The sequence below is a fragment of the Podarcis bocagei genome, assembly GCF_964188305.1.
Source record: "Podarcis bocagei genome assembly, chromosome: 10".
In the NCBI taxonomy this organism is placed as follows: domain Eukaryota; kingdom Metazoa; phylum Chordata; class Lepidosauria; order Squamata; family Lacertidae; genus Podarcis; species Podarcis bocagei.
Genome location: NC_138135.1, coordinates 2,791,758 through 2,817,479, shown reverse-complemented (window position 1 = coordinate 2,817,479; position 25,722 = coordinate 2,791,758). Strand labels below are relative to the sequence as shown.

The following is a 25,722-nucleotide window of genomic DNA, read 5'->3' as shown; positions in this document are numbered from 1 at the left end:
AAGGGACCCTTTCCCAGGTGCCTTTGGAGGGTCTCCTTCCTTTTCTTTTTTACAATAATTTTTTATTGATTTTCATTAAATATACATTCATTATACAAATACATCTCACATATATCTTTGGCTCTGCCGAGCGTCAGACATCCCTCCACCCATTCGTTAAGTATCATACATTTTCTTACATCACATATTTTGTTTGTTTATCTGCTTAACCATATGCTGTTGGAGTTAATCTAACCCTGCCAGTGTCTTTAAGGTTTTGCAGTTGTCTCTTCTATGCACCAAATATTTGCTCCAACTTTCATGAAACTTCTGTTCATCCTGATCTCTAATTTTCCCTGATAGTCTAGCCAGTTCTGCGTAATCCGTCATTTTAACCTGCCATTCCATAATAGTTGGTATTACGTTTGTCTTCCAATTCTGGGCCAACATAGCAAGGACTATGTTGGAGGGTCTCCTTCCTTGAGTGCTTTGTTGCCACAGGCCTGTCATCAGTCCTGTGCTGGGATGGGCATATTGGAGGGAGGAGGTGGTGCGTTCCTGCTTTTGTCAGAAATGGCCTTGACTTCTCTGGTAACAAGTTCAGGGAAGAGTTGACCTGCACACAGGCAGCTGCAGCCATCCGCCACCTCCCACCCAGCAGAACTGCAGCTGGCAAAGTGTCTGACATGCAGGGAGTGCGGGATGCAGCAAGGAATTAGCATTAAGGAAGGAGTGCAGCTTAATGCGGTTGCACCACCGAGCTGTTCCTCAGTGGGAAATGCTGGCTTCATGGCTGCATGAGTTAAGAGATGCCCTAGTTGTAGAGAGGCCCATGTACCTGCCCCAGAGGGCTGGCCACTTGAGGGCTTTGTGCCAAGGCCTTCCTAGAAAGACTAGGGGAAAGGTTACTGGTAGCTGATTCAGGCCCCTTTCTTCTGACCTGGAAATGACTCCCTGCTGCATGCACCCTTTCTGTCATCAGCCTTCCTGGAGTGAAGAGCCACCCAGAGTCACTCCTGCCTGCCCCTCCCATGGCAGGGAAGGTTTCAGTACTGTTGGTGTGGCTTGTGAGCCTCGCCCACCTTTGGACAAAAAGGAGGAGTCTCCAGTGTGCTGCATATAAGGTGCTTCCAAGCCCCTTGAGAGGCTCATCCTCTCCCTGGGAGCTTCTCTAGAGGACCCAACGAGCAGCAGAACAAGAGAGAGCATGGCTGGTGAGTACAAGCTGCCCTGGGCAAGGCCCCAGTATGGGCTGCCTGCAGGGCTGGCCAGGTGCGAATAAGGAAGGCTTGGCCAGCATTTCATGGGCCTGTTGGGCATGCCAGCCAATCAAGGCTTTGCCTTTGCCTTTGCCTTTGCCCTCTCCTCTACCCCTCCACAGCACCAGCTAGTAATAGAATACAAGCCAGCTGGGTTCTCCTGCCTCTTCCTCTGCAGGGGGAGCCTTTGCATCTCTCTGGTGGGCTGGCCTTCCTCTAGGCATGCACCCCACCTTGCTCGGACGGACCCAACACACCTGCCCCCCTGCCCAGCCCTGCCCATTTCCCCCAGCCCTGTTGCTGCTGGGAGCACAGCCTGGAGGGGCTGGTGAGGGTGGTCTGCTTTCTAGAGTGGATAAAGACCTGTAGGGCTCATCCTGGGCCGGCAGCAAAGCAGAGCCAGCTCATCAAGGGAAAGGGGACCACCCTGGACAGGGCAGGGCTGGAGCAGAGAGGCTGATCGCTGGGCGGGGGTAAAGTTAACCTCTATCCTGACCCCAAGGAATATGCATATACCACTACATCACAAAAAGAACCCGTGCTTACAACATCTATATGCAGTTGAAAGCACATGAAAATCTAAACACAGGGATCCTCCACTAACTACAATATTATGGTGTCTGTTCCAACCTTTGGAACTCCCTCTCTAGTGATCGCTCGGTCCGTAGAGCGTGAGGCTCTTACTCTCAGGGTCATGGGTTCAGCCCCACCTTGGGCAACAGATTCCTGCAATGCAGAGGGTAGACTAGATGACCCTGGGGTGCCTTCCAACTCTACGGTTCTATGAGCCTTTGAAAGGTGGTGTCTTAATTGTCTGCATGAGCTGTGCAGCGCGGAAAAGTTTTCAGCAGGCGTCCATTGGATCCAGTGACAGCGCGTTCCGCAAGGCGGGCCGGCTCTCTCCGAGGAGCCTCGCCAGCTCGGGGACCAACGAGGCTCCGGCAGTTCCGTTATGGGGCGTCCGCCGCCAAACAGCAGCTTCCCAAAGGCAAATCTTTAGTCCCCGGCTGCCTCTTGGGCTGGGACCTGGGGCTGCCCTCTCCCCACCGGGACACGCTCCGCGCGCTGTCAGCCCGGTTTGAAGAGCCGTAATTACAGCGAGAGGCGGGGGCAGGGCAAGCCGGCGCTTGCGGAACGCGGCTGGGCTCTGGGCTTCGGGGCCCAGCTCCTTCGGTCCGCAGCCCAGCCCAAGCGCTCCGCACCCCGGGCCAAGGCGCGGCGGGGCCTGGAGTCTTCCCAGGGCGATGGCAGGACGCACGAGGGACGGTTGCACAGAGCGCACGCGCAGGCTTGGCCGCATCCAGAATGTGGCCGGACTGCCATGGCGAGAGTCTGGGCGAGTGCCCCCCTCCCCTCCTTCCCTGATGAACTGCTCGCCCGCCCGGTCCCGTCCCAGGCGCTAAGAGAGGTCGGTCCGGAGCTGCCCAGCAAGTGCTGAGCCCTCAAATTCGTGAGTGGTTTCTGCTTAGTCACAATCCACCCCTTGACTAAATACTTTGGCACCGGGAACAACGGTTTCTGTTCTGTATACGCAACCCAACACGCGTGAATCTGCAGAAAGCGACTGAGCTCAGCTGGCGCCAGGCCGGGACAGGCGGGCTGGTGCCCTTGCGCTGCCCTGCTCCCCAGCGGCTGCTCTTGCCGAAGTGCCGCAGTGCCACGTGGAGGGTCTGCCCTGCCCACAACTCCGCAGCTGCCACATATCTCCTCCTCCTCCTCCTCTCGCACGGGAGATGAACAGCATTTGCATTGGTGTCAAATGCGATGAAGCTGAGCATCAAGAGCTCCATTTCACGCACATTTTTCCAGCCAGTCTGAGGGAAAGGGGCGCGCAGGCGAGCCTCTCTGCCTCAACCTTCGTGGTATTGTCTCCGTTTTTGCAGCAGTGCCAAAGATTGACTGGAAGCGGGAAGCCAATGGCAGCGCGCACCACACCGAGCAGTACCCCGGCACCGAGCTGGTGGTGCGACGGGCACAACTTTTCTATATCTCTCTGGCCTTCGGCGGAGCAGCGCCAGCTCCAGGCAGCCTCACGTTCACCGTCGAAACAGGTAAGCTGCCACCGAAATGCAGAGTCCAGCTGGGTGACTCCTTGGCTCTCCATGCCGAGGGGCCACTTGGCGTAAAGGCCCCCACCCCGGAGGGCGGGCTGCCCAAGATGTGACCTCCACTATGCCCAAAGCTCACCGCCTTCCTCCTGCTGCCAGGATCGACCTCTGCCCTGCACGAGAAGACCCGCGTGGCTTTTGGCATCTCCAGCGCCGCACCTAGCGGCGGCTCCTGGGGCGCCATCCAGAACTCTCCGGCGGATTCGGACTCCCTGAACATCTCCATTTCCAGCCCTGCGAGTGCCGCCATCGGGCGCTACCGGCTGGGGATCAAAACGAGCGCCGGCGCCTCCCACCTCGGCACCTTCGTGCTGCTCTTTAACCCCTGGGCGACAGGTATTTAGTTATTTATTAAATTTGTATGCCGCCCTTCATCCGTAGATCTCTTTTTTTTAATATAATGATATTTATTAGATGTTTAATGGTTACAGAAAAAAGAAAAAAAGAAGCAATAAAAAACTAAACTAAACTAAACAATTCCTTACAATACATCAGAAATAAAAAAAACCAAAAAAGAAAAAAGAAACAATACAGCAAAACAACAAGAAAAACAAAAACATTTAAAAACACATCCAATATTTCTGTATCTTTACCTTTCATTTACTTGTTTCATCGACCTCCTCACACCTCCCTTTTTTGTATTCTAGTTCAGTTAGCTATTTCAGTAAATCCTTTCCATCTTTCTCAATTTTTTTCTATAATTTATCTTAACACAATCTAACCTTAAATTTTCCACTTTGGCCCTTTAGCAATCTATTTTTACTTAACTCTTTATAACGTTTCTGCTAAAGCCATCTAACTTCATTCCAGCATCCTTCTAACATTCATTAATTTTGCAATATTTCTGTAAATATACTTTAAATGTTTTCCAATCTTCTTCCACCGACTCTTCTCCCTGGTCTCGGATTCTGCCAGTCATTTCTGCCAACTCCATGTAGTCCATCAGCTTCATCTACCATTCTTCCCGGGTGGGTAGATCTTGTGTCTTCCAATGCTTTGCGATAAGTATTCTTGCTGCTGTTGTAGCATACATAGAAAAAGTCCTATCCTTCTTTGGCACCAATTGACCGACCATGCCCAGGAGAAAGGCCTCTGGTTTCTTCAGGAAGGTATATTTGAATACCTTTTTTATTTCATTATAAATCATCTCCCAGAAATTCTTAATCCTTGGGCATGTCCACCAAAGGTGAAAGAACGTACCTTCAGTCTCGTTACATTTCCAGCATTTATTATCGGGCAAATGGTAGATTTTTGCAAGCTTGACTGGTGTTATGTACCACCTGTAAATCATTTTCATTAGATTCTCTTTTAAGGCATTACATGCCGTAAACTTCATACCTGTGGTCCATAACTGTTCCCAGTCAGCCATCATAATGTTATGTCCAACATCTTGTGCCCATTTAATCATAGCAGATTTCACCGTTTCATCCTGAGTATTCCATTTCAACAGCAAGTTATACATTCTTGACAGGTTCTTAACTTTGGGGTCTAACAATTCTGTTTCCAATTTTGATTTTTCCACCTGGAAGACTAGTTTTTTGTCCAAATTGTATACCTCCATTATTTGATAATAATGGAGCCAGTCTCGCACTCTGTTTTTTAATTTTTCAAAACTCTGCAGTTTTAATCTGTCTCCCTCTTGTTCCAGAATTTCCCAATACTTTGGCCATTTGGCCTCCATATTGAGTTTTTTCTGAGCCTTTGCTTCCATTGGTGACAGCCATCTTGGGGTTTTATTTTCTAGCAAGTCCTTATATCTTATCCAGAGATGAAACAGTGCTTTTCTGACAATGTGATTTTTAAACGCTTTGTGTGCTTTAACCTTATCATACCACAGATATGCATGCCAACCAAATACATTGTTACAACCTTCCAAATCCAACACATCAGTGTTTTCAAGAAGCATACATTCTCTCAGCCAACAAAAAGTGGCTGATTCATAATAAAGTTTAAGGTCTGGCAGGGCAAATCCACCTCTTTCTTAAGCATCTGTTAATATCTTAAATTTTATTCGAGGCTTCTTGCCCTGCCAGACAAATCTAGAGATATCTCTCTGCCACTTCTTGAAACAGTCCATTTTGTCCAAAATTTGCAATGTTTGAAACAAAAACAGCATCCTTGGCAATACATTCATTTTTATCACAGCAATTCGGCCTAATAGTGATAACTTCAAATTTGACCATATTTCTAAGTCCTTTTTCACTTCAGTCCAACATTTTTCATAGTTATCCTTAAATAAATTCACGTTCTTAGCAGTCATGTTAACCCCTAAACATTTCACTTTCTTAACCAGTATTAATCCTGTCTCCTTCTGAAACTTATCTCTCTCAATCACAGTTAGATTTTTCTCTAAAACCTTAGTTTTCATCTTGTTCAACTTAAAGCCTGCTACCTGACCAAATTCTTGAATGAATTCCAGTACTCTTTTAGTACTAGATTCTGGCTCCTGTAAAGTCAATACCAAATCATCAGCAAATGCTTTCAGTTTGTACTGTTTAGCTCCCACTTGTATACCTTTAACCAATTGGTCCCTTCTAATCATATTTAACAAAACCTCCAGGACCGATATAAAAAGCAATGGAGAGATTGGGCAACCTTGTCGTGTTCCTTTCTCAATCTTAAATTCTTGCGTCACTACGTTATTCACAATTAATTTAGCCTTCTGTTCTGAATAAATTGCACCTATACCATTTCCAGAACCTTGACCAACCACCATCCCCAATAAATTCTTCTTCATAAAACTCCAAGAAATATTGTCAAAGGCTTTCTCCGCGTCCACAAATATCAAAACTCCTTTAGTATTAATCTTCACTTGTAGTTTTTCTAAAATATTAATTATGTTCCTTGTATTGTCAGACAAGTGTCTGCACGGGAGAAAGCCCGCCTGATCTTTATGAATTTCTTCTGCTAATACCTTTTTTAATCTTTTAGCCAAAATATCTGCAAAATTTTTATAATCCACATTAAGCAGTGATATGGGGCGGTAGTTCTTGAGCTGTGTCTTTTCAGTCTCTGTTTTCGGTATAAGTGTAATATAAGCTTCCTTCCACAACTCTGGTGCCTTTTCCCTTCCAGTATTTCATTACAGACTTCCTTTAAAGGTTGTATTAACCATTCTTTCAGAGATGTGTAGTATCTTGAAGTCAATCCATCCGGTCCTGGGGATTTACCTAATTGCATGTTCTGAATGGCCCCTTCTACTTCCTGCTCCGTTATTTTATAATTCAGCATTAACTTATTTTCCTGAGAGATTTTTTGTAGTCCATTAGTTTTCAAAAATCTATCAATGTCCATTTCTTTCTGCGTCTCCTGTGTCTATAGTTGTTTAAAATACCTCTGGAAGCACTTTCTAATTTCCACTGGATTCTGTATATTCTTTCCTTCCACTTCCAAATTCATAATAGTGTTAAGTTTTTGTCTTTTTTTTCATTTGCCAAGCCAACAGTTTTCTGCACTTATTTGCCGATTCAAATGCCGATTCAAATCGCACTTATTTGCCGATTCAAATGGGGGGGGGGGAGGCGGCCTTTAGGAAGGAAGTTGAGCAGTTGGGGGAGTGGTGCAGGAAAAACAACTTACTGCTTAACTTAAAGAAAACAAAAGAGATCATTGTGGACTTTAGGAAATGTAAATTGAATATTCAGCCACTTATTATTGAGGGGAAGTGCGTGGAACAGGTCTCAGTGTTTCGATTTCTGGGAATGGGGAGAGAACAGCAAAGACCTGGTGAAGAGAGCACAGCAGAGGTTATATTTTCTGAGAATCCTCCTGAAAAACAATCTCTCAAAGGACCTGTTGATGGCATTCTACCATTGCACTGTAGAGAGCGTACTAACTTATGGTCTGTGCATGTGGTTTGGGAGCTGCACGGCCAGGGGAAAAACAATGCTATCCAGGGTTGTAAAGACTGCAGAGAGAATTATTGGGTGCACTCTTCCCACCTTGGATCAAATCTACGCTTCCAGTTGCCATAAGAAAGCGGCAGAGATATCGCATGATAGTACGCACCCCAGAAATGATCTCTTTCAGCTTCTGCCTTCTGGAAGAAGGTATAGGGTTATAAAGGCCAGGACTAGCCATCTGAGAAACAGTTTCTACGCTAATGCAATTCTGGTTCTAAACGCAGCATAAGGGGTCTCTATAGTATAGTGTATTTTAAAATGGGGTTTCAGAGTTTTTAGGGGTTTTTGAATGTTTTATGTAGTTTTGTAGTAGTTTTATGTAGTTTTTGTGTAGTTTTGTGGTAGTTTTATGTAGTTTTATGTAGTTTTCAATTTCATTGTTCCGCAAGGGACAATGACAATAAAGATATCGTATCGTATCGTATCGTATCTTTTGTCTCATCTGTTTGATCTTCCATTCTATTTCCTGATTCATCATTTTCATATATTGTACTTGATATAACTTTATCTCTTTCAAAATCTCCTGCGACATTGGTTTCACCCTCAGTTTCTTCTCTCCTTCCTTTATTTTTCCCAGAATTTTATCTTTTTTCTCATTTTGAATTCTCTTCTTAATTGCATTCTGTTGTATCAGAAATCCTCTCATAACCGCTTTACTTGCGTCCCAGATTACTCTTTTTTCCACAGTAGTGTTCATATTTATCTCAAAATAGTCTCTCAAAGTTTTTTGGGCCTTCTTAGTCACTTCTTCATTCCTAAACAAAGTATCATTCATCCTCCATCTAAAGGAACCAATTGGTGTCAGTTTCATTTCCATCTTCACAGCATTATGGTCGGAGCAAGTTTTGGGACAGATTTCCACTTTACTAGTCTTCGGAGCCAGTCCTCTAGTTACCCAAATTTGGTCAATTCTTGTCCATGTCATTTTAGCCTCAGAGAAGAAAGTTCCCTCTCTTCCCAGGGGGTTCTTTGTTCTCCAGATGTCAACCAAATCCATATTTTCAGTCATATAAAAAAAAGGTTTTGGTAGTCTACCATCCTTGGTGGCTACCTGTCTCTGTGCCTTGTCCATATTTGTAGACACCACTCCATTCATATCTCCCATCAAAATCATATTGTAATCCATATAGTCCATCAGGATCTCATGTAACTTCTTGAAAACTTCCGATTTTCCTTCATTTGGTGCATAAATACCTACTATCAAAAATTTCTCCCCTTGTGATTGAATTTCAGTTGCAACAAATCTTCCTTGGTCATCTTTAAATATAAATTTTGGTGATAGGCTTTCTTTTGCATAAAGGACTACTCTTCTTTTTTTAACTTTGTCTGATGAGATAAATTATTGGCCCAATCTTTTATTACTTAATATCTTCCTATGTAGCCTTATCACATGTGTTTCTAGCAAACAAATCAAGTCCAATTGTTCTTTTTTCAGTAAATGAAAGACTCTCCGCCTTTTTTCCGGGGAATTCAGTCCATTAACATTCCAGCTTAATACTTGCAGTGCCATGATGTAGTTACTCTGGTTTTCCTCCAACTGCACCCAATGCCTGCTCTTCTTCTGTTGGTAGTGTGGGTGTCACGTTCACTAGACGGTCCAGTCCAAAAGGTAATGTTGCTATGTCCACTATTTCTCTTTTTGGTGATCTTCTGTCTAATGCTCTTTGCTCTAATCCTCTATCTGGCGATCCTCTGTCGGACACTTTTGACTCTTTTCCAAGCTCCTTCTGCAGATCTTCCTCGTAGTTGTTCAAAAACTTTACTTTGTCTTCTACTGATCTTATTTTTATTTTCCTTCCTTTAAAGCTGAAGGATAGACCTTGGGGGAATTCCCACCTGAAGATGATTTTGTTCCTTCTCAGCAGGACAACCAAGTCTCCGTAGTGGGACCTAAGGTCCAAAAGATGTTTCGGGATGTCTTTAAATATTTCCACTCTTGACTGTTGTATTACCAAAGTCTTCTGGTAGTGCCAACCCAAAATTCTATCTCTCTCTTTAGATTGGAGGGTAATCTCTGGTCGGGGACAGAGGGTGGCGCTTTGGGGGGAATTGTCATCGCACCACTCCTTGGTGTGTGGAGTACCTCAGGGTGCGATACTCTCCCCGATGCTTTTCAACATCTTTATGCGCCCCCTCACCCAGCTTGTTCGGAGTTTTGGGCTGGGTTGCCATCAGTATGCCGATGACACCCAACTCTATCTGTTGATGAATGGCCATCCTGACTCGGCCCCAGACACACTGACCAGATGTTTGGAAGCTGTGGCTGGATGGTTACGTGGGAGCCGGTTGAAGCTAAATCCTTTGAAGACAGAGGTCCTGTGGCTGGGACGGGGCGATATGGGATTGGGGGGGGACTCCCACCTCTTGCGGGGGCGCAATTAGTGCCAGCACCGTCCGTTAAGAGTTTGGGTGTAATCTTCGACACCTCCCTTTCCATGGAGGCGCAGATTGCAGCTATAACAAAGGCAGCATTTTTCCATCTCTGCCAAGCTAAGGAGTTGGCTCCTTACCTCTCTCACCCTAACCTAGCCACTGTGATCCACGCGACGGTCACCTCCAGACTGGATTATTGTAACTTGCTCTACGTGGGGCTGCCCTTGAGACTGACCCAGAAACTCCAGCGGGTGCAGAATGCTGCAGCGAGACTCCTTACGAGGTCTTCGCTGCGAGATCACATTCACCCGGTGCTACACCAGCTGCACTGGCTCCCGGTGGAGTACAGGATCAGGTTTAAGGTGCTGGTTTTAACCTTTAAAGCCCTATATGGCCTAGGACCCTCGTACCTACGGGACCGCCTCTCCTGGTATGCCCCACAGAGAAACTTACGGTCTTCAAATAAAAACATCTTGAAGGTCCCAGGCCACAGAGAAGTTAGGCTGGCCTCAACTAGAGCCAGGGCTTTTTCGGCTGTGGCTCTGATCTGGTGGAACACTTTGTCACAAGAGACCAGGGCCCTGCGGGACTTGAAATCTTTCCGCAGGGCCTGCAAGACAGAGCTGTTCCACCAGGCCTTTGGCCAGGGCACAGCCTGACTCCCTCCCTCGGCAATCTTCGCGGAGCTCTGGCCCAATGGTTGCCAGTGGCCTGAATTAATTAATTTTATAATGAATGATTTTAGAGTGTTGTTTATGCTATACTTTTATACTGTTTTATTGTTGTTAGCCGCCCTGAGCCCGGCTTCGGCTGGGGAGGGCGGGATATAAATAAAAATTATTATTATTTATTATTAATCAGACAGTCTCTTGTTCTGTTCTTCTCTTTCTTCCCTCCTCTTCCAAGTCTAAAGGCCCTCACAATTCTGAATTCCTCTTGTTCCAAATCCAACTCCCAAAATTCTGCAAATTCCTGCGTGAGAAAATCTATCAAACTGTCCTTTTCCAGTTCAGGTACAGCTCTGATCCTCAAATTTATCTGTTTTTCCTTGAGCTCAATCATAGAAAGCGTCAACTTGCGGTCCTCAAGTTGCCTCTGAAGGTCTGGGACTCTCTCTGTTTCCAACTGAATTACCTTAGCTTCGACAGCAACAACTTTTTCCTTGGCTTCCTCTGCGGTCTGTCGTGTCGAATTAGATTCCTGTATCAGTTTCTCGATGGTTTCTGTATTGGTATTAACCTTTTTCCCAAGCTATTTATACTTTCTGTGTTCTGATAAATTTTATTACTTGCAGCATCTACTTTTTTATTAAGTTGTTCCAATGATTCATTTATCTTACTTAATGCAAGTGCTAAAGCCTCTTCTGATGACATTCCTTTTGAATTAGAATGAGTTAGTACAGCCGCAGATGAGGCAGGAGGGCCAGATGTAGAGGCTCTTCACTGCCAAGACTTCCCAGACCTTGTTGTTTTGTCTTGGATTGACGGGTCTATTTTTTCTTTCCCATCTGCCATAACACTTAAGTAGTTCAAGGTCAGTCCCACAGTCCCAAAGTCTTATCTTACAGTTGGAAAATTCCAGCTCTTGTAACAATTTCAGAATCTTCCTCTAGGGGGAAATAGTTGCTAATTGTATTTGTTTTAATCCAAAATATCACCTTTTAAAACACAGTTGCAACAATAAAACTAGTTTCAAGTCTAGTTACTCTTTTTTAAAGTCAGAAGAGGATAGTTGAAACAATGTATCTCTCTTATTTAGCTGGCTGTCAGCGAACAGTCTATTCACAATCAATGCGCACTCCAAAGTACAGCAGTCTTAATGGCAGCCCATTTCCAGGTTCTGAGCGGTGGAGCTTTAGCTTCCTTCCCTCTCTTTTGCAGGCAAATACAGTCCAAAACTCCCCCCCTCTTCACCTGCTTCCAAGGGGGGGGGGGTTCACTATTTTTAATGCTGAAAATTTAGACCTTTACAATAAGAGCCAGTGTGGTGTAGTGGTTAAGAGCGGTAGTCTCGTAATCTGGGAAACCGGGTTCGTGTCTCCGCTCCTCCACATGCAGCTGCTGGGTGACCTTGGGCCAGTCACACTTCTGTGAAGTCTCTCAGCCCCACTCACCTCATAGAGTGTTTGTTGTGGGGGAGGAAGGGAAAGGAGAATGTTAGCCGCTTTGAGACTCCTTAAAAAGGGAGTGAAAGGCGGGATATCAAATCCAAACTCTTCTTCTTCTTCTTCTAAGCTTTCCAAGGCTTTAGCTTGAGCCTGTTTGCTTCCGTCTATTTACAAAAGAGGAAGGCAGACTTCCTGTTTTGAGCCTCCCCCCGTTTCGTTGTCAAATTCAAACTTTTAAAATTCCAATTCTTCACTCTACTCACGGGTAGTTACTTTTAAATCCAATTATCCACAGGAAAAAGTCAGCGCTCTCCGGCAACGGCTGTGCGGCTTCACTCCATGGAAGTAGCAGTCGATTCAAAGCACCGTGCCGCTCACCCCACTTCGCTCTGGGTCCCCGAAAACGGGTTTCCCTCCGAGTAGGGGAGGCACAAAAGGTGCCCGCCGAATCCCACATTCACAGGCTTCACCCGCCTGTGATTTTTGAAGGGTCTCCGCCTTCACCGCGGCAGCCAGACCCGATTTCCGCAGAGCAGATTCCTCTCGTTCAGAGGAATTCCGCCATTACCGATGGCGCTAACCCGGAAGTCTTCATCCGTAGATCTCAAGGTGGTTCACAACATAAAAATATAAGAAACGCGAAATACTTAATAAAAACAAGAGCGAAAACAAATCCAAAACACACGGCCCCCCAGCGACTGATGCCCCCGAACCCACCGCACCATCCCCTCCCCGACCACTGCCCCCTCGGCCCCCGGCCTTTTCTTGTCGGGACCCGGGACTCCTCCTCCTTCTCCTCCTGGCTAGGTGCTTCCAGATGCACGAAGCGGCCTCGGGGTGGCTCAGGAGTGGCGCCAGGGGGCTTCCTGCCCCCAAGGCGCACAGGGACAGAACGGGCCACCTGCAGCTACAGGGAGGAGGGCTAGGGGCATCCCAAGGAGGTACTGGGGATTCCTAGTTCTTCCCCACCCAAATGTCCCCTCAGCAACAGCCTGTTCTTTCGCTTGCAGGAGACGATGTCTTCATGGACAACGACGCGGAGCGCAAGGAATACGTCCTCTCCGAGTTCGGCGTCGTCTTCGTGGGCAGCGCGAACCACATCTCCAGCTTCGGGTGGAACTTTGGCCAGGTAGGGTGTTATGTACTGAGTTGAATAGGATCCAAACTGCAGCAGTCTGATTGGTCCTAGAACAATAGGATCCAAAATGCAGCAGTCTGATTGGTCCTAGAACAATAGGATTCAGAATGCAGCAGTCTGATTGGTCCTAGAACAATGCAGCAGTATGATTGGTTGGCAGGAAACACCCAATCATGCTCCAGATATAAGTGAATCCACAACCTGATTGGCTTACAGTAGAATTCGAGAATTAGCGAATCATGTGCAGCCCATTGTGTAAATAATGTATATAAAGCAGATACTTTGAGGGGACTTTCATTCATTCCTCCTCACCACTATGAGCTGAATAAAGAGCATGAATCACTTTGCAACTCTGAATATATTTCATAGGGGGAAGCCTTTGGGCGGGGGCTGGAGACCGGGGTGGGGTTAGGAGAGACGCTACCGGCCCCATCCAGAAATGCCCACAGCAACTGGAGCTCAGCTACGCGCACACACGCACCCTCCAAATCCCGTTTCCCCCTACTTTCTCAAAAGAAGAGAGAAAAAATGAGTCCTGGGTGTGAAATGTGAAACTTTCCAGCTGCTCCTCAATTCCAGGTGTGGATGGCAATGCCTCATGTCTCCTCCCCCGCGACCAGAGCGCACTTCCTAGGCTGGCTGGACGGTCCCTGGGGGTCTTCAGGTTGCCATATTTTGAAGAGCAAAAGCAGGACACATTTGTCAACTTCTGCTTTTAACTATGGATCACCGTGATAGGGCTGCCACACATCTCGGTTTTCCCCAGACACGTCCCTGAATCGGACTGTCAAAACGGTGTCTGGGAGGATTTTCCGCCAAATTGGCGAAATGTCCAGAAAACTCCGGAAGTATGGCAACTTAGGGCACTTTTTGAGGAAAATGCTGTAAAAATCCCCCCTGAACATTCTCTGGGAAAGTCTGGGTTACTCCCAAACCTCTGCCCAAGGGAGGGAGAGGGGCAGGAAACCTTCGGAGCCACTGTGGGCCCCTCTCGCCCACCCAGGCCTTGTGAGAGATTAGCAGCCAAACCTCACAAGCACATATTTATATTAATTATTTATTTTATTAAGTTTGTATATCAGCCTTCTTCCAAAGATCACAGTTCACAACAGAAAAATACAGAAAAATAAAAAATGAAAACACAAAATAAGTAAGAAAACCAAAAGCAAAACAAGCCAGTAATTCCCCAAACACATGAGAAGGCGCTAAATCCACAGAACTGTATTGATGATAGGCAGACTCAGACCATAGAAATGCAATTGGTAGAGAGGGCTCTGTGTGATATCATTTCCCCTCCTCTCCTGCAGAGGAAGGAACAAATAGTACCTCCTGGTCCTCTCTCTCTTCCTTCAACCAGTTCATAGTTGGAGTCGCTCAAAACGCAGTTTTACAGTCTAATTCCTGTGCATTTAATTTTGCTGCCAAGGATGGGGTTTTGAAACTCTGTACAGTCCACAGTCATGGCCACTTGGAGGGAGTTCATTTAAAATCCATCCCACAGGCTGAAGCTCAGCCATTCCCTTGGGGAGCCTGGAGCTCCTGGCCAGGCCAAGATGCCTCCTGGGGGAGCTCCAGGTTATGTGTGTAGCACTGTGTGATGCGGCCACAGGATGAAGAACCATTTCATTTGTCTTCCTCTCTGTGTTCAGTTTCAAGACGGCATTTTGGACATCTGCCTTGACATCCTAGACCGGAGCTTGAGCTACCGCAAGGACCCAACTGCTGATGTGCGAAGACGAAATGACCCCAAATACATTGGGCGGGTGCTCAGCGCCATGGTAAGGAAAGCCCAGCATGAGCCAGCCTCCCACCCACCCCGATGGATAGGAGCGAGTGTCCCTGAGAGGAGCCACGAGGGGGCTCTCACCTGCCTGCCTGCCTACAATTTTATGATTCTATTAACTTTCCTCACTGCTTTGCAAAAGGATGTGGAGGTGGGATCATGGGTTGGAAAGGGGAAGGCAGGCAGGCAGGCAGGCAGCCCACTACTCCCTTCCTGCTGCTCCCTGGTCCAATCCAGCCTGTGCAAAAAAGGGGGAGGTGCAGGAGCAGCTCATTGGCCTCTCTCGACTCCCCCCTCCCCTGCTGCAGGTCAACAGCAATGATGACAAAGGAGTCCTGCAAGGAAACTGGAGTGGGAATTACTGTGGTGGGGAAAGTCCAAGCAGCTGGAATGGAAGCGTGGACATCTTGAGAAAATGGAAGGACTCGGGATTTAGACCTGTCCTGTATGGGCAGTGCTGGGTCTTTGCTGGAGTGCTGACTACAGGTAGGTCTGCCTGAAACACTGGCATGCACCACCAAGCCGCTGGGGTGAGGAATTAGCTCAAGCACCAGCTGTGGGTTTTCATGGCAGGCTCTGCTGCCTCTGGTCAGGTGGCAGGCATGCAGCAAGCATTTCATCTGGGCAAAACCGATGGCTGAGTGCAATGGGTGCCAATGCCTTTTGCTGCAAGCAGCTTCTCTGCTGCTGCTGCCCCCACCACCCCCAGAACATTCAGAGTCCCCAGGGAACCATTGCTGGATGGATTTTGTGGGAAGGATAGGATATATGATTTCCCCCTTTCTCCCTCTTAATAAAAGAATCACATGTAGAATAGTACTTACATAAAGTCTTGCACTTGATTCCAGCAGTTACAAACAGGCAAATTCTGCTTCTAGATTACAATGCATAGTTGAGGTCAAAAATGGAATCTCCACTGGAGGAGAGACCAGACAGACGTCCATCTGCCTCAGAAGCATGGCGGAAAAGATAATGAGTTCTGAAGCAGGAGGAAGTAGAAAAAATTAAAGCCCTTTGTCTTTTTCCTGCTAGAGAACTCAAGGGAAGTGATGTCAAACAGAGCTCTGTGTCTGCAAATTACATTGCTTTTCTTTGCAATCTGTCTAACCAGAAATTTGCAGCACTGTGGTTCTTAGTCTCTAGAGTTAAGGGTAAAGGTAAAGGGACCCCTGCCCAGTAGGTCCAGTCGTGACCGACTCTGGGGTTGCAGCTCTCATCTCGCTTTATAGGCCAAGGGAGCCGGCGTACAGCTTCCAGGTCATGTGGCCAGCAGGAGTAAGCCGCTTCACCGTGACCTTCTGATCGGCAAGTCCTAGGCTCTGTGGTTTAACCCACAGTGCCACCGCGTCCCTAGTCTCTAGAGTTACTCAACCTCAATAATGCATTGTCATTTTGAGTACAAACCACCACAACCAAGGGGTCACAGAAAATTCTCCAGAATATTCCAAGGGGATATTCTAAGGATATTCCAAGGGGGTCACAGGTGAAAATTGCATAAATGGGGGGGGGGGCATAGCACGAGGCTAGGGGGCCACAGAGGGAAGTGAGAAGGGAAGAAAAATAGGCGCATATAGAATCCTGACTAGCTAGCTATCCGCTTGGTCAATGGCAAGTGGGTAAGGGGGAGGCCCGCCAGGGCCTAGCACTCCTTTTTGCCACCTGTGTTTTCTTGGAGCAGTCCTGGGATGTTTCTGATAGGAGAGGGCGATTGCTGATGCTCCTATTTTGACCAGTAGAGCTACCGATCCAGAACCCCCAGGTCAGGTGGGGTGGCAATGGGTAGGGCTGGGCGAACCAGAGCTGCTTGTAGCTGCCACCACCAGTGCTGGGCCCAGTGGCAGCCTGGGCCTGACTCTGCAAGGCACAGGGTCCAATCCACCCAGCACTGGATCTGGTAGATCAGGGTCTTCAGATGTTGCCGAGGGGCACAAGGCCTGTTGGCAGTGTCTGTTCAGCTTTGCAAGGCGCAGGGTGAAATCCACCCCAGCGCCTAGCTGAACGGGGTCATTTGGTGCAGCTGACTTGCATCTAGCAAAGAACTATCTACTCAGAAGAAAGCTGCACTGAGTTCAGTGGGCCTTACTCTTAGGTAAGGGGGGGTGCTATACTGTTTTATATAGGCAGCCAGGGCTCCTCCAGATGATAATATCTTTTTGCACCCGGTCAGTGAGGACCACTTGCTTTTTAAATTTCTCCCATACATGCAGAACTCCCTGTGTGCCTTTTGGACTGTATCTGCAGGTTTCCCCCTCTGTGTCAAATAACTGAGGTCAAACAAGTGTTTACTTTTTATAAGGAGGTTCTGGACTCTCCTTCCTTTCTAAGCAGAGGTTGGGTGGCCATCTGTCAGGGATGCCTGAGCTGAGATTCCTGCATTGCACAAGAAAGATGACCCTTGGGGTCCCTTCCAGATCCATGATTCCATGCCTTTCTGCTTCAACATTTCATTATGTTCCTATCATTTGATGTAATTGTGGCAAGTGAAATGTCCAGTCCAGGGGTCACCATCACACACAGGAGCGGGACAGAAGGATGTGCTGCACCAGTAAATCTGGAAGTAAGGAGAAGGAGCCATAGCTGGATCCCGAGAGCCCTTTGTCCACAGCTCCCCTTCCTCCTCATGGCTCAGAGCGACCGGCACTTGTGCTTCTGGTCTGAGCTTTGATTCAGACTTGTGGCCCTTTCTGCCTGGGATCCTGGGCATGGAACTAGGCTGGGTATGCTTGTGTGTGTTGTGACTGGGGAGAAAAGTGTCACCCTCTCTGGATCTGCAAACTCCCCTGGTGGGGCTCTTTCCGGGCTGGTGGTCTCGGTAGTCGGATACGCTCTGCTGGCTCCCCCTGGCATTTTCAGATGTGTGAGGAGGCAGAAAAAGTGCTGGCCCTGACAAAGAGGGCAATGGGGCATGAGGCAGCCATCTATCTAGTGTTGAAGTTTCAACTTTGCACCTGCCTCTCGCACCCAGCACCTTAGACCAGTCCTCGTCACAGGAGACTCCTGAGTGGCAGCCACTGCTCTACTTCCTTCCAGTGACCGCTCCCCTTTCCATGCTTGCTCTTGCGCCAGCCCACAGGGTCAATGGCAACATCTCCCAAGGAGTGCTCACAGGCCACAGAGCCAAGAGCACCTGCCTGAGAAGTCGATGTTTCAACCAAGAGTATTCTGCAGCCATTGCCTCTGCCCCTGAGGAACAGCCTCACAAAGTTCATATTCTCTCTCTCATTCCCTCTCAGTCCTCCGATGCCTGGGAATTGCAGCACGCATGATCTCCAATTTCAATTCTGCCCATGACACCGACAAAAACCTGTTTGTGGATGAGTACTATGACAGCTCTGGGAACCCCCTGAACATTGCCTCCGACAGTGTCTGGTAACTCAGCCTGACTCTTCCCCCCACCTCACCAGCATCAGTTGCATTTCTGCACAGAGAGGCAGGGCCCTGGGTGGGTGGGTGAAAGGGATCTCTTGGTCCTTTCCTTGCCTCCCTTGGCAGGAGGAAGTTGCCATGGTGGAAGCCACAATCTGCCCTCATCTCACTGCAAACCTTCACATCAGGCTTGTTTATTCTCTGGCCCAGGAACTTCCATGTCTGGAATGAATGTTGGTTTGCCCGGCCGGACCTTGGCTCCCAGTTCAATGGGTGGCAAATTCTGGATGCAACTCCCCAGGAGAGGAGCACAGGTGAGAACTGGGGGGGGGGTGATTTGTGCTTTGCCTTCTTGCCACACTGTTCCCCATGGCAGAAATGTCCAGGTTTGGCAAGGGGCTAAGTGGCGGGCAGCAGAATCAAAGAACTGTAGTGTTGGAAGCGTCTCAAAGGTTCTGTGTTGTTCCAGTTCAATTCACTATTTGGGACCAATTCTGATCTGCTAAATCCCAAGCTCTGTCCCCTACCCCTTGACTATAATGGGAAATCTAAAATCAGCAATAATTCCCCACCTGCCTTTTTGCAGAGGTGGATGACATTTGCAGGCAAAGGATCTCCTCCAGAGTGGAATCCAAAGCCTGCCAAGCTTCATGTGGATTCGTCCAGGGGAGTTTCATCCAAGGGACCTGTGGGAATGTTCAGGGGGGCAGGAGGGGATATATTTTTTATTAATAATCTTCCTAACATGCGCTAGCAAGTTCCTTATGTAGCAGAGTTACGTTCCCCTTCCGATGCACAGCAGAAACTGGTTGCAGGCAACCTTTTACTATTATGCAATTCAATCTGCCTCAGAGTGAATTGTTTGTTCCTGGTAAGATCCCCTTTTAAATCCCTCTTAAAAGAATAAAGACACCCCAATCCTCTTCATAGTCAACAAAAAGTAAGTTTACTCACTTTCAGGCAGTGCACAGTATCAGTCCTGAAGGCTTAAAGACTTAAAGTTACAAATAGCAACATGTAGATTTACCCCATATCCCTGTGCTGCTGCTGGCTGAAAGCCAACAGAGCAGTCCTAGCTGGAAGCAGACAAAAGGAGAAAGAAAAAAAGGGAGGGAGCGCTGCATGATTCTCTTTTTAAATATAATTTTGTATCATTCACTATTAAATGTTGATAGTTTTGTTTTACATGTACCGATTTTAGGGAGCCTGGCAAAGGGGCAAACAAAACCTTTTGCTGCAATGTCATCCTGGTGGGGGATTTGTGGGAGCAGTCAATGACAGAAGGAAAATGAATGAAAAATGGAATTAATTTTTAAAGAAATTTAAGCAGGGGAACCTTTTGCCCATCATATTACGGAACCTGCTGGAGTGCCGTGTACAATAATATGTATTTTTTAAAAGGAAAGATTTTGTGGGGGGCAGAACACCAAGGTTGATTGTAGGGACCAACCAGCAGCAACATTTGGAATTTGCACCAGCTGCCATTCTGCTATCGGGCCAAGTTCAAGGCCTTGGTACTTACATACTGTATATGGTCCCTATACAGCTTGGGACCAGGTTCCTTGCAAGAGAGACCATCTTATCCCTTTGCTGCCCACAGGGCCGGATTTAGGTTTGATGAGGCCCTAAGTTACAGAAGGGAATGGGGCCCTTTATATGCCCAGCTGTCCTTTGTCAACAACAAATTGTCCATTCACATCAAAATAATTTTGAATTACCAATATACATAAAATTGATTAATTTTAATAGGTCCATACACAACACAAAACACTGTTGCTGTATGTAGGTTTTATTTTATTTGTTTTTTATCTTATATTTTGGAAATGTACATCCAGGTGTTTTTTTTCCTTTAAATTTTTTGGGGGGCCCCAAGCTATGTAAATCTGGCACTGGCTGCCCAGTAGGTGGCTGCAGCTGGCAGGAGGTTTCTCCTGCAAGTTAAAAAAATCTCCCCTGCCTCTCTCTCTGCCCCTTCTCTCACTCCCAAACTCACAATGCCTACGAGACGACAATGGCTCTCACCAAAAGCAACTGACCTGTCAAGAAGAGGGCTTTGAGTGTGGCTGCCCTTCTTCTGTGGAGCAGCATCCCTGTTGAGATATGACAGGCAGCCGTGATCTGCACTTTCTGGAAGCAGCTGAATACATTTTTTGTTCTGACGGGCTTTCCCAGCTGAATTAGTGGGTCTTTGCTATGAAAGTTTATTTCATATGCTTTTCATTTTGTTTTCAATGTATCTGCTAGCTGGGGTTTTGTTTGCCCCCTCCCAAACTGTTTTCTTGCATGTGGCCTTGAGGCGCAGAATGCCCACTGGTTCTCCTTCCCTTTCCTTCCTGCAGGCATCTACCAGTGCGGTCCAGCTTCGCTGATGGCCATCAAGGAAGGAGAAGTCGACCTGAACTACGATTGCCCGTTCGTCTTTGCGGAGGTCAATGCCGACCGCGTCACCTGGATGTATGACACAAACACGGGAGAGAAAACAAAGGTCTACTCTGACACCAAGACGATTGGCCAGAACACAAGCACCAAGGCCGTGGGCAGCTATGCCCGCCAGGATGTCACCAACAATTATAAATACCCAGAAGGTAAGGCATGCATGCAAATTGAGACAGAAACTGGAAATGTTGAGGGATCTGGATTATTGCCAAAGAAATGAGCACTTTCCAAAGTTGTGAGGACAAGACTGGCCCATCAGGAGAGCAAAGCAGAGGGAGGCTCACATGGGTGTGGGCAGGGAGGGCGGAACATGGGTGGCATTGCCCACCAATGAGTGGGAGGGAGGGCAGGCAAAGATTTTCAGTCCATGCGCCACACCCAAGCCAGGCCTGAGCAAAGAGACCCATGGTCTGCCTGCCAGCCCTCAGGACCCTAGCTCTTCTGTGCCACCAGGCCTTGCACTGCTAGGATGGCTGCAAGGCTGAGGCCCTAAGAGCCCCTGGCCTGGGGAAGGAGAGGGAAGGTGCCCTTCATGCAACTGCTGGTCCCTATGGCTCCTGCACTGGGGCCTAACAGCCCCGCTGGGCTTTGCCACCTGCTGTTTCTCTTCCAGGCTCAGAGAAGGAAAGAGCCGTCTTCAAAAAGGCCAGAGAGAAGCTGAACCTGGACCGGTACATGTTATATTCCACCATATCTGCTGAGGGTCCGGAAGCTGAGAATCCAAACCTCTCAGGGACTCTGAAGTCCAAGAGCCCTGAGCCAAAGGTTGGTCAGGATGTTGACTTGGTCTTCACCCTGAAGAACCTTGCCTCCGAGGCCAGGAGCCTGACAGCCAAGATGACTGCCTGGTCCATCGTCTACAATGGGAAGCCCATCCATGAAGTCTGGAAGGACTCTCTCGCAGTGACTCTGGGCCCGCAAGAAGGTAAGCCTTTTATGGGCTCCCCACAGCAAGGGGGCAGCCTCCAATTCCCCCTCTTCCTCCTCTTTCACCCCCAAGCCACAGTCAGGCCTTCTGGAGAAGCCCCACTCAGGTGGGGGTGGTGACAGAGGCACCTCTCATAGGTCTCGCTCTTGGCTTGCTGGGGTGGGGGATGGCGAGTTCCAGCGACCTCCTCAGATCTTGGGGTGCAAGGAACACCCACTGCTGATGTGTGCTGACCTCTGTGCTTGGCCTGCCCCTTTTCCCACTTGCTCTACCCCAAGAGATGGGGGCCTCCTCTTTTTGTACCCATGGGCAATGTTGGGGGGCAAGGGACATGGAAGAGGGGGATCATTTCTCCCCAGATCTGCCCCCAGCTAGCCAAGCTCCTGCCTTGGCAGCCCCTGACTGTTCTCCACCAAGGGCTATGGGACTCACCTTCCCCTGAAGAAAGGGCAACACTTCGGGGTTCTTCCTGGCTTCAGAGGGGGATTTAGAGCACTGCAAGAGGTTCTCTGCACCAGCCGCTGAGCCACAAGGTGTTGCAACCATGATGCAGTGCATGTGCATGAGGCAGGGTGCCAAATTAGGTCTTCCATGGGTGCCGCTGAACTATGGAAGACCAAAGTCTGCCCCTGCCGACTTGCATGACCCACATCTCATGGAAGGCCCTTTGGTTACTTGTCACTTTCAGAGAAAAAGTTTCCTCTCAAGATCTCATATGCTGAGTACCAGCAACACCTGACACCAGACAACATGATTCGAGCCACAGCCTTGTGCCAACTCTCAGAGGGAACCGAAGCTGTGGTGGAAGGAAACATCACGCTGAGCAACCCCTCTGTCACCTTGAAAGTAAGCCTTCCTCAGCTGCCTCTGTGCCCAGGAGAGGCTCCTGAGTGCCTCCCTGCCTTGATGCCCACAGAATTGCCTCTCAAGTTTCTCTCTCTGCTTGCTGGGCGGTGCTTGGCCCTCCCAGGCATGCCTTTGGAGGCCTGTGCCCTCCTGGCTTTGCCACCTGGCCTGCCCCCTGGGAGGCCTGGGGAGGGGCCATCCTACTCAATGGGGGCTTTTCTCTGGGCAGGTGCTTGGTCAGGCGAAAGTGGACCAGCCGCTGAAGGTGGAGGTGGTCTTCACCAACCCTCTCAATGAAGAAGTGAAGGACTGTGTGCTGCAGGCAGAGGGCAATGACTTGCTGGCAGAGAAGCTCAAGCTGGAGTAAGTGCCTGGGACATCCAGACAGGTGGGGTGCCGTGTCCCCTCCCCAGGACTGGGGGTGCTCCCTTGTGGTGCTCCCACCTCCCAGTTCCTCAGCTGCACTTCCAAAGCAGGCAAAGTCGGGGCTCCAGTCTCCCTGGGGGGGGGGGTCTGGAAAGGGGTGCCCAGAAGGGACTCCTGTGTCTTCCTGGCCATGTGGGGCTTCCTTTGCTCACTACCCAAAAGAGTCACAGCCCACTTTCCTATCACATTCCAAGGCAACTTTTCTATGTGTACCAGGAATTGTCAGTGACAGAGGCTGGGGCCCCTTTTGCTTCAGAGGTGTCTTTTAATAGTTGAGAAATTGCTTCAGGGAATCGCGAGTGTGTGTGTGTGTGTGTGTGTGTGTGTGTGTGTGTGTGTGAGAGAGAGAGAGAGAGAGAGAGAGAGAGAGAGAGAGAGAGAGAGAGAGAGCGCTGTGCACAGGCAGCCTCTGCTGCAGACATGGGTTTCAGCCACCCTTTAGAAATGTTTGCCCCCAACACCCCACTGCTCAAACTGCTCATTTGTAACCCCCCCCCCGGCTTGCCAACCACCCCAGGCAGTGCTTAGCACTGGTGCTGTCACTTACCCCACCTGGTGGCAGCTGTGTGGGGCTGGGGCTGGGTGTCCCCACTGCCTTTCAACACTCCAGCCAGGAACTGGCAAAGGCAGAGCTGGGCTGCTGTTTCTTTGGCACATCCAAAGTCAGGAGGAGGCTGGGCAGCCAATGGGGACAAACTACTCTGAGGAAGAAAAGTGATCTTAGAAGAAAGGCTTCAAGGAGGACCCTTCTAGAGAGGAATAGGGACACTGGGTCCCTGCTTCCTAATGAGCAAGCTTTGATGGGATGTGGAAGTATTTTGTGGGGAGAGGGACCCGTGCTCCAAACTGAAGGTCCCACAAGCCACTTGTGTGCTCTGCTGGGCCCAGGCTGGCTCCTCACCTGGCTGGCGTGGATGTGGGAGCTCATGGCTACCTTCAGCCTGAGCTGCTGAACTGGGGAACATTTAGTCTGACCCTCAAATCAGAAGAAGGATAAATTCCCTTCCTGCCATCTGCTGCCACTGCCACAAGGTGATGGGGCGAGGGAGGGGCCGTCCAGAGCTGCTCTTCCTAGGGTGGTCTGAGAGGGAGGTGAGGGGTAATGGGAGATTGCTCAGCACTCACTGCCTGCCCCCCCCAGTGGGTCCATCATGCAACCCCTTTGGGCAATGCTCAGCCTAGGGCTGCCATCCATCGTTTCTCCAGGCTCAGAGTCCCCCCACTGGCTGTACCTCAGGCTGTACCTTCTGGTCCACCTGAATGATCATGGCATGTCCAACCTGGACCCCGTTAGCCCCAACCCCCCTGCTCTGGTCCCTTTGGCAGCTGCCCTCCCAACCGTGGGTCCTTCTGCAGGGGAAGCACCTGCTTCTGCCACTGCTCCCCCCCAACTCAGTTATTGTGCTTGATCTCATTAGTAGTGAGAAGCAAATGCAGCCGCAGCCTGGCCTGCGCATGGGAACCCAGCAGCGAGAGGGAGACCCCGCCTGGTGGGCAGGGCCTGGGAGAGCCTCTGGCTTGGCGGCTGCTGCTGCAGGAGCTAGCCCTGGAGTCCTGAAGGGCAGAGGATGACCAGGCAGCCCCCATGCCAGGCCCACAGCTCCTCCTGAGCATCAGCTGACTGGATCCTTTTGCTCCTTGTTTGCAGCGCACCACCCCTGCAGGCCAAGCAGAGCACCCGCTTCGAGTTTGAGGTCAAGCCCAGCAAGAGTGGGACGAAGCAGCTGCTGGTTAATTTCTCCTGTGACAAATTTCAAAACATCAAAGCCTTTGAGCCCATTAACGTCTCTGCCTGAGCATGACTAGCCATGTGGCAGCCTGCCAGGAGGATGGAGCCAAGCAGTGGAATGGGGAGCCTGAGCACAGCGGGGCCTCAGCCCTATTGTTTTCATGTGCATTTTAATACAAGTTTTCTTCTTATATCTCCACTGTGTGACGTCCTCTTCTTCTGGCTGGTGCGTGCCTTTGAGAACCCCCCAAAACCCGAAACATTAGCTGTGAGACCTTAACCCCTTTGGTCTCTCCCAACTCTGTGGCTCTCTGATTCTATGACATTTTGACTCTTGGGACACCATGGCCTGCCGACCCAGCAGACAGAAACAGGAGATGAAAAGCAGCCCCCATGCAATCAACAGGACCGGGGGGGGGTCCAGCCTCTTTGCAGGGAGGGGGCACTGGAACCTGGCAAGGAAAGTCCCCTGTGGGGCAGCGAAGCCCTGCCGGGGACCGTCATGGTTGGAGGGCCATTCCTTCACCAACTATCCATCTCCTTCATGTGTGTGTAATCTTTGGACCCCAATAACAGCCCAGAGCAGAGGACACCAAAGGGGGGGGGGGTCCCATCCTTGGCTGCAACATTAAAAGCACAGGGATTAGGCTATGAAACCTTGTTTTGAGCAAGTCCAGCTATCAACTCAACTAACTCTCCCTTTCTTACCCTGATTAACAAAGTCAACAACCTGGGAAGTAAGTTTAAAATATAATTTACCCATTATCATGCAAAATACCTCTGAGATGTTATGGCCTTCGAACTCCTGCCTTAAACCAATCGCCCAGCACACTTCCAGCAGAGTTGTAAACATGCAGCTTTTGCAAGCGGATTTGCCCTGATGGATAAACAGCTCAAGACACAAGAGCAGTCCAGGCAATAAGCTCTTTATTACCCGTATTAAGCGTAACTGTTGAAACATATTCAGAAAGTCCATTTATGGCTGCTGGTCCCAACAGTGGAACATCTCACTTAGCATACTATGGCACACAGCAGTAGTCTAAGGAGAAACGCCAGGTACAGGGCGGTATATAAACTCAATAAATAATAAAATAATAAAAAGCACAGTTTTTCAAGGCTATTTTTGCAGATGCTGCAAGCTGACAATGATCTCATTCTTATATTGCAGCAGTGTAACCATTCTGGTTTTTCTGGCCAGCATCTGAAAGTTGCATCACATACAGAACAGAAACTCACTCAGTTGTCTGTAAAACAAATGATCAATCCCCCAACAATATTTACCTTCACAGTACAGTCAAACCTCGGTTGTCCAACGTAATCCATTCCAGAAGACAGTTTGACT

General features: G+C 48.8%; 2 protein-coding genes across 8 annotated transcripts in view; one reads left to right on the top strand and one right to left on the bottom strand.

Moving 5' to 3' along the window:
• The window catches only part of LOC308595651 (uncharacterized protein), a 223,249-nt gene that overhangs the window by 105,762 nt on the left and 91,765 nt on the right, over positions 1 to 25,722 (bottom strand). The window lies entirely within an intron of this gene.
• LOC308595846 (protein-glutamine gamma-glutamyltransferase E-like) lies at positions 1,155 to 24,565 on the top strand. The gene is made up of 13 exons (XM_081210591.1): positions 1,155 to 1,193; positions 3,122 to 3,289; positions 3,446 to 3,682; positions 12,739 to 12,857; positions 14,516 to 14,644; positions 14,958 to 15,135; positions 17,883 to 18,018; positions 18,226 to 18,329; positions 20,355 to 20,600; positions 21,065 to 21,376; positions 22,068 to 22,225; positions 22,455 to 22,588; positions 24,300 to 24,565. The coding sequence occupies exons 1-13, from the start codon at positions 1,187 to 1,189 to the stop codon at positions 24,445 to 24,447; spliced, it is 2,076 nt and encodes a 691-aa protein (XP_081066717.1). The 5' UTR covers positions 1,155 to 1,186; the 3' UTR covers positions 24,448 to 24,565.